This window comes from Mizuhopecten yessoensis, unplaced genomic scaffold (assembly GCF_002113885.1).
Source record: "Mizuhopecten yessoensis strain PY_sf001 unplaced genomic scaffold, ASM211388v2 scaffold4839, whole genome shotgun sequence".
Taxonomy (NCBI): domain Eukaryota; kingdom Metazoa; phylum Mollusca; class Bivalvia; order Pectinida; family Pectinidae; genus Mizuhopecten; species Mizuhopecten yessoensis.
Window position 1 is genome coordinate 543,873 of NW_018405747.1, and position 8,282 is coordinate 552,154.

Below are 8,282 nucleotides of genomic sequence, written 5' to 3' on the forward strand. Positions count from 1 at the left end.
AATGCCCAGGGTGATGATATTTAGTCAGTAGCATACTAGGATCAAGGGCTACCAAGTTTGTATAAATGTATGACCTTGAATCATATTCAAGGTCACAAGGAGCAAATATGTTCAAAATATTTCAACAACTTGTTCTGAATAACCAAAAGGCTCAGGATGTTGATATTTAGTCAGTAGCATATGCTGGGATCAAGGACTACTTTGTTTTTTAAAGTGAATGACTTTTACTTATATTCAAGGTCACAGGGGTCAAATTTGTTTAAAATCTTTAAACAACCTCTTCTGAATAACCATGGGTCCCAGGATGTTTATACTTTGCAAGTTGCATCCTTAGATGAAAGGCTATACAATGTGTTCAACATAATGACTTTGTTCGACTTTCAATCACAGGGGTGAAATGTTAAAAAAAAAAATAACGGTCTTTTGAATGAATTTTAATCATAAATACTGATATTTTGCCTGTAGCTTTATTTTAGATCACTTTTAAGGTTACAAGTGTGAGTTTTATTCCAGGTGAGCGATGCAGGCCCATTGGGCCTCTTGTTTATTATCCTCTGCTTTAGAATGGTGTTTCCTATTATCCTCTGTTTTAGGACAGTGTTTTCTATTATCTTCTGTTTTAGGACAGTGTTTCCTATTATCCTCTTTGTTTTAGGACAGTGTTTCTTACTATCCTCTGTTTTAGGATGGTGTTGCCTATTATACTCTCTGTTTTAGGATGGTGTTGCCTATTATCCTCTTTTTTTAGGACTTTGTTGCCTATTATCCTCTGTTTTAGGACAGTGTTTCTTATTATCCACTGTTTTAGATCTTGGTTGCCTATTATCCTCTCTGTTTTAGGATGGTGTTTCCTATTATCCTCTCTGTGGCCGGTGTTTTCTGTAATCCTCTCTGTTTTAGGACGATGTTTTCAGTAATCCTCTCTGTTTTAGGAGTGTTTTCTATTATGCTATCTGTTTAAGGACAGTGTTTCCTATTATCCTCTCTGTTTTAGGACAGTGTTTCCTATTATCCTCTGTTTACGGAAAGTGTTTCTTATAATCCTGTTTTAGGACAGTGTTTCCTATTATCCTCTCTGTTTTAGGACGGTGTTTCCTGTAATCCTCTCTGTTTTAGGACGGTGTTTTCTTTAATCCTCTCTGTTTTAGGACAGTGTTTCCTATTATCCTCTGTTTTAGGACGGTGTTTTCTTTAATCCTCTCTGTTTTAGGACAGTGTTTTCTATTATGCTATCTGATTTAAGACAGTGTTTCCTTTTATCCTCTCTGTTTTAGGACGGTGTTTCCTATTATCCTCTGTTTTAGGTTGATGTTGCCTATTATCCTCTCTGTTTTAGGATGGTGTTTCCTATTCTCTATGTTTTAGAACGGTGTTTCCTATTATCCTCTCTGTTTAAGAACGATGTTTCCAATTATCCTCTCTGTTTTAGGACAGTGTTTTCTAATATCCTCTGTCTTAAGACGGTGTTTTCTATCATCCTCTCTGCCTAAGGACGGAGTTTCCCATTATCCTCTCTGTTTTAGAACGATGTTTCCAATTATCCTCTCTGTTTTAGGACGGTGTTTCCTATTATCCTCTGTTTTAGAACAATGTTTCCAATTATCCTCTCTGTTTTAGGACTGTGTTTCCTATTATCCTCTGTTTTAGGTGTGTGTTGCCTATTATCCTCTCTGTTTTAGGATGGTGTGACTATTATCCTCTCTGATTTAGGACAGTGTTTCCTATTCTCTCTGTTCCTATTCTTTCTATCATCCTCTCTGCCTAAGGACAGAGTTTCCTATTATCCTCTCTGTTTTAGGACGGTGTTTCCTATTATCCTCTGTTTTAGGTTGGTGTTGCCTATGATCCTATCCTCTCTGTTTTATGATGGTGTGACTATTATCCTCTCTGTTTTAGGACAGTGTTTCCTATTCTCCCTGTTTTAGGACAGTGTTTCTTATTATCCTCTGTATTAGGACAGTGTTTCCTATTATCCTCTCTGTATTAGGACGGTGTTTCCTATTATCCTCTCTGTTTTAGGACGGTGTTTTTCTATCATCCTCTTTGCCTAAGGAAGGTGTTGCCTATTATTCTCTCTGTTTTAGGACAGTGTTTCCTATTATCTTCTGTTTTAGGAGTGTTTTCTATTATCCTTTCTGTTTAAGGGCGGTGTTTGCTATTGTCCTCTGTTTTAGGACAGTGTTTTCTAATATCCTCTCTGTTTTAGGACGGTGTTTCCTATTATCCTCTCTGTTTTATGACGGTGTTTACTAATATCCTCTCTGTTTTAGGACGGTGTTTCCTATTATCCTCTCTGTTTTATGACGGTGTTTACTAATATCCTCTCTGTTTTAGGACGGTGTTTCCTATTATCCTCTCTGTTTTATGACGGTGTTTACTATTATCCTCTCTGTTTTAGGATGGTGTTTCCTATTATCCTCTCTGTTTTATGACGGTGTTTACTAATATCCTCTCTGTTTTATGACGGTGTTTCCTACTATCCTCTCTGTTTTATGACGGTGTTTTCTAATATCCTCTCTGTTGTATGACGGTGTTTTCTAATATCCTCTCTGTTTTATGACGGTGTTTCCTACTATCCTCTCTGTTTTATGACGGTGTTTTCTATTATCCTCTCTATTTTAGGACAGTGTTTACTATTATCCTCTCTATTTTAGGCCAGTGTTTGCTATTATCCTCTCTATTTTAGGACAGTGTTTGCTATTATCCTCTCTATTTTAGGACGGTGTGTACTAATATCCTCTCTGTTTTAGGACTATTATCCTCTGTTTACGGAAAGTGTTTCTTATAATCCTGATTTAGGACAGTGTTTCCTATTATCCTCTCTGTTTTATGACAGTGTTTACTATTATCCTCTCTATTTTAGGACAGTGTTTGCTATTATCCTCTCTATTTTAGGACGGTGTATACTAATATCCTCTCTGTTTTAGGATGGTGTTTCCTATTGCCGGAGGTACCTTGCGGATTTTAGACAAGGACATCACACTACAGGGATACAATGTTCCCAAGGGGGTAAATACCTTCCATTTATATGTTACAAAATATGAATTGTATATATTATTTTTCAAAACAATCACATGATGTCAAATTATTTTCTGAAATGTTAAGTGTTTATGAATGTTAATTGTAACTTATTATTTCAGACCCCAATGCAGCTTTGTAGTGGGATCATATGCAGGGATGAAAACTACTTCCCCCAACAGGACCAGTTCCTCCCCGAGCGCTGGATTCGTGGGGACACCAGGACGGATGTGAACCCCTTTGCTCACCTCCCATTTGGATTTGGTCCCCGCAAATGTATCGGCCAGAGATTTGCCGAGCAGGAAATCTACATATGTACCGCTAAGGTAAGTTGTCACTAGTTTGTGTATTGGTATTGACTTTGAAATACAAATTTGTATTGCTAAGTTAAGTTTGTATTAGGAATAAGTAGAAATTCACACCCTGTAGCGTGCTAACTAATGTTACTATATTTAAACTTCACTATTGATATTTGTTTCTTTTCAAAGACAATCAGTTTTTATCTCACCTGGCCCGTAGGGCCAAGTGAGCTTATGGCATGGTGCGGCGGCCGTCGGCCGTCCATCGTCAACTTTTTTACTTTAAACAACTTCTTCTCAGTAACCAAAAGGACTAGGGTGATGATATTTGGCCAGAAGCATGCTTTGATGAAGGGCTACCAAGTTTGTTCAAATAAATGACCTTCATCAATTTTCAAGGTCACAGGGGTCAAATATGTAAAAATCTTTAATCAACTTCTTCTGAATAACCAAGAGACCTAGGATGATGATATTTAGCCAGTAACATGCTGGGATGAAGGGCTACCAAGTTTGTTCAAATAAATTACCTTGATTTATATTCAAGGTCACAGGGGTCAAATATGTTAAAAACCTTTCAACAACTTCTTCTGATTAACTGAGAGGCCTGGGGTGATGTCATTTGGCCAGTAACATGCTGTGATGAAGGGCTACCAAGTTTGTTCAAATAAATGACCTTGATTTATATTCAAGGTCACAGGGGTCAAATATGTTTAAAACCTTTAAACAACTTCTTCTGAATAACCGAGAGGCCTAGGATGATGATATTTGGCCAGTAACATGCTTGGATGAAGGGCTACCAAGTTTGTTCAAATAAATGACCTTCATCCATTTTCAAGGTCACATGGGTCAAATATGTTAAAATCTTTATACAACTTCTTCTGAATAACCAAGAGGCATAGGATGATGATATTTGGCCAGTAACATGCTGGGATGAAGGGCTACCAAGTTTGTTCAAATAAATGACCTTGACTTATATTCAAGGTCACAGAGGGCAAATATGTTTAAAACATTTAAACAACTTCTTCTGAATAACCAAGAGGCCTAGTATAATGCCAGTAACATGCTGGAATGAAGGACTACCAAGTTTGTTCAAATGAATGACCTTGACATATATATTCAAGGTCACAGGGGTCAAATATGTTTAAAACCATTGAATGACTTCTTCTTAATAAACAAAAGGTCAAGAGTGATGATATTTGGCCATTAACATGCTGGGATGAAGGACTACCAAGTGAATGACCTTCACCCATATTCAAAGTCACAGTGGTCAATATATGTTTAAATCTTTAAATGATTTGTTCTATATTTATAGACCAAAGGTCCAGGGTAATGGTATTTTGCCAAATGCATGCTGTGTTGGAAGACTATAAACTCTGTTCAACCTAATGTCCATCTTCGACATTCAAGGTCACAGGCGTTATATGTTTAAATCCTTAAATAGGTTCTTATGAATCAAACACTGATATTCTGCCTGTAGCTGTATTTTAGTCCACTTTTAAGATTACAAGTGTGAGATTAATACCAGGTGAGCGTTGCAGGCCCATTGGGCCTCTTGTTAATGTTGAGGCAATTTATGTTTGAAAAAGTATAGTCCATCGTCTAATGAACACAATTACTTACCGACGTAATTGACTTGTATATAGGTTAGTATATATACATTAATAAGTCTCTTATTACAACCCCTAGCTCCTCCGGAACTACCGTGTGGTGCTGCCCCCTGGTGTTACAGATATTCCTTACATCTACAGCATATTCAGCACTCCCACGGAACCTGTAAGCTTCCTCCTGGAGAAACGCTAGGACTAATAATCCAGGACTATATATATACTTGGTTTTTTTTTTATCAGCTTGAGACTCTAATATCAAGTTAAGGACCGGAGACCCACAAACTCAACAACTCATACAGGGTTGTTACCAAAAGTTGTCTCATATTCTGTTTGGAAAAAAAATGGAAGTATCTTCTATGTTTTCAACATGATCCGTGTAAAGGTGTATGCTGATGGGGGTTTGATAAATGGAAGAAATATAAGGTAGTAACCATGAAAGGCATTGGAAAAGAATTAATGTATGCAGATCCCTGTATTTAGGAGCAAGTGAATACTGTTGGCGCTTTAAATTTGCAGGGTCAATATTTTTGACAGTGACTTCACTCGAAAGAAAATAAAATGTGTATGTACCTTTGTAGGAGTAGACTGTAATCCATTAATCACCTACTGTGTACACATACATATGTTGTGGCCACTTATATGTAAGTGTTGTTTTTATATGGACTGCCCAGTTGTCCAGTGATAATTTGATTTGAGTTCGTTTTACCGGCAATAAGCCCCCTCTCGCAAATAAGCCCCCTCCCCACTTTGGTAAATGTCCTGGGAACAGGGTGGGTAGCTTGCATAACAGCATTGGGTTATAACTATTTTCAACATGTTGGTATAAGCTCCATAAAAGTGATTTACTTTTTCCATCATTTCGCTGGTGTTTAGAATTTGGGGACATTAGTCAAAGCGAGAATATAGCGAAAACTAAACCCCCGCGAAACCACTATACAGTAATAGACGTTAATGTATATGATGTGTTAAATTACTGGGATTTAAAATCTACCACCATACTCTTTCTGATAGGAGAGCGAGTTGTTTTGGTATTGTTAATATTTATCAAGATTTATTAATGAGATAATGGGGTACAATAAGGGTTTTAATTATAGCTATATTTGATATTCCCTGTACTAGTTTATGACGAACCTCTGAGGAGGCAAAAGTTCTTGGAATATATATATATTTATTATTTTGTTAGTGCTTTCTGAATTAAACTGGCTTTTCACTGAAGATAAGAGGGTATTCAATCAACGATAAGGTATACTAATTTTTGGCTGAACCTGGCTGAACTTGTAACTATGAGATTATTGTTATTTGTCCGTATTTTTTTGGAGTAACATTTTTATGTTTGTGTCTTGACAATTTGGCAAATTATGAAATTGTAACAATAGTGATATTATGCAAGATATACAATGAACTGTGGTTTTATATTTATAAATAAGTCAAATTTACTCTGAACTGTGGTTGTGTTCTAAAATTAGGTCTTGGGTAAATTAAACTGCTTTTTTTTTTTTACAGAATGTACAATATACTTAGAACAGTGGTTGTTTTATACCATTAATGTCAAATATATACTGAAGAAAGACAAGATATATACATTGAACTGTTGTTGTTTTTCTAGAAAATACAAATATACATTCAACAGCGGTTGTGTTCTACTAAATAGGTCATATATACGTTGAACTGTTGTTATATTGACTCATTGACCCCTGAAGACTCATTTGAACTCTCCAATTCAAAGGTTGGAATAGTTCATTGTGAAACTTCAGGGGGTTGAATGAGTTAAGAAGTTGATTATATAATTATGTACATTGAGTGGTGGTTGTATTCTACCACATCAATAAGATATATATTAAATGGTGGTTGTATTCTACCACATCAATAAGATATACATTAAATGGTGGTTGTATTCTACCACATTAATAAGATATACATTAAATGGTGGTTGTTTCAGGTCATGGTAACATTACAAAGAAGTATTGTTTTATTATACTCTGAGAATCTGTTTTGTTTTAAATTGTAAAAAAAACTTTTTTTGATCTGACATGTATAAGGATGCTGTACATTATGATATGGTGTTAGTAGATTAGCACTCGGCCTTATATACAGGCCGCTAGTGTATATCTACTGACCTACACAGGGGTCCGTAACATGTAACTAGACACATAGAATGGACACAGGGTTAAAGTCAGACATATAATATCCCATTACAAATAAAGTTTGTTGTTACAATATTCTACCAAAGATAATCGTGTGGAACTTGTTTTCACTATGATTGACATTTTTGTGAATGGTGTTATTTTTATGGCTACTAGCTATATAGGTGGCTATATCTAATATGTCGTAAACATTTATCTCTGTTTTCGGTGGTGTCCTGTAGTAATGATGTCGTCCACTACACCCCCGTATTGTTTTGGGATCTGATTTGTATAGAGGAGAGAATGATCTTTACAAGTATATACTTATATAATGTTTCAACAGCAGACTTATGATAATATTGTAACAGGAAAGAGAAAAGTGTGCTTCCACCGGGGATCGAACCCTCAATCTCCAGGTTCCTAGTCGGCCGTTCTACCACTGAGCTAAAGGGAATATCGAAATTCCCTCTAGCTCAAAGCTAGAAGGCGACCTTCATCCTATGTACAATTAAAACCTGCCACAATATTATAACTAACTACACATACATCACATTAATCAATTTCCTTTATCAAATTTTTAACTGAAATCCAAACAGAACACATGCTTGGGGGTCAATTTCGATTCACACTCAGGCATTTTGTTGGTTGATCATGGATGTGAATTTTAAGGAAAAATGACCAGGGCCTGTATTCATGAAACCGTTTTCATGCTCAAGCATAGCTTTTGCGCTCAAGCTCAATTTCTTGTTCCAGATGTAAACAGATAAACAAATCTCCTTTTGTCTTGGAGAGCCTGTAAGTGGAATGATTTCAATGTTTACATATTACTTTTTGATCATTTGACATGTTTTAGAAGAGTTACAAGAAAGTTGGTTTGAGCACAGAATCCATGCTTGAGCATGAGAACGGTTTCATAAATACGGGCCCTGTAATTTGATCTGTCTGTGATATGTGACGCTTCCTGTCAATATCTGCTAACTCATGTGTTAAATTTATCTCTGTATTGTTATAGAAAATGTACATATGAGAACTTGTTTACATTTACTGTTATAATAATATTTGTGATTTTCTATTTTTTTTTAAATTTATAATTGCCGTTAATGTATACTCAGTGTATTCGCATGTATATTTCTAAATTGATAATAAATTGATATCATTTTATGTTACGTGTGTTTGTGTTATTCCTTCAAATCTCTGAACAATATACTGATAATGTCCCAGTAACGGTTAACATG

The 8,282-nt window shown here is 35.8% G+C and overlaps 1 protein-coding gene across 2 annotated transcripts in view; it reads left to right on the forward strand.

Moving 5' to 3' along the window:
* Positions 1-7,220, forward strand: part of LOC110449907 (cytochrome P450 27C1-like) — a 29,684-nt gene extending 22,464 nt beyond the window's left edge. Inside the window, exons 8-10 of one of the 2 annotated variants that reach the window (XM_021497063.1) lie at positions 2,928-3,009; positions 3,141-3,344; positions 5,004-7,220. In XM_021497063.1, the coding sequence (XP_021352738.1) occupies positions 2,928-3,009; positions 3,141-3,344; positions 5,004-5,117 (400 nt within the window). In that variant the 3' untranslated portion in view covers positions 5,118-7,220. Of the gene's footprint in view, positions 1-840; positions 1,090-2,927; positions 3,010-3,140; positions 3,345-5,003 lie in introns of those variants that run through there. The other variant, XM_021497064.1, reaches the window with a different exon arrangement.
* Positions 7,221-8,282: the final 1,062 nt, after the last annotated feature.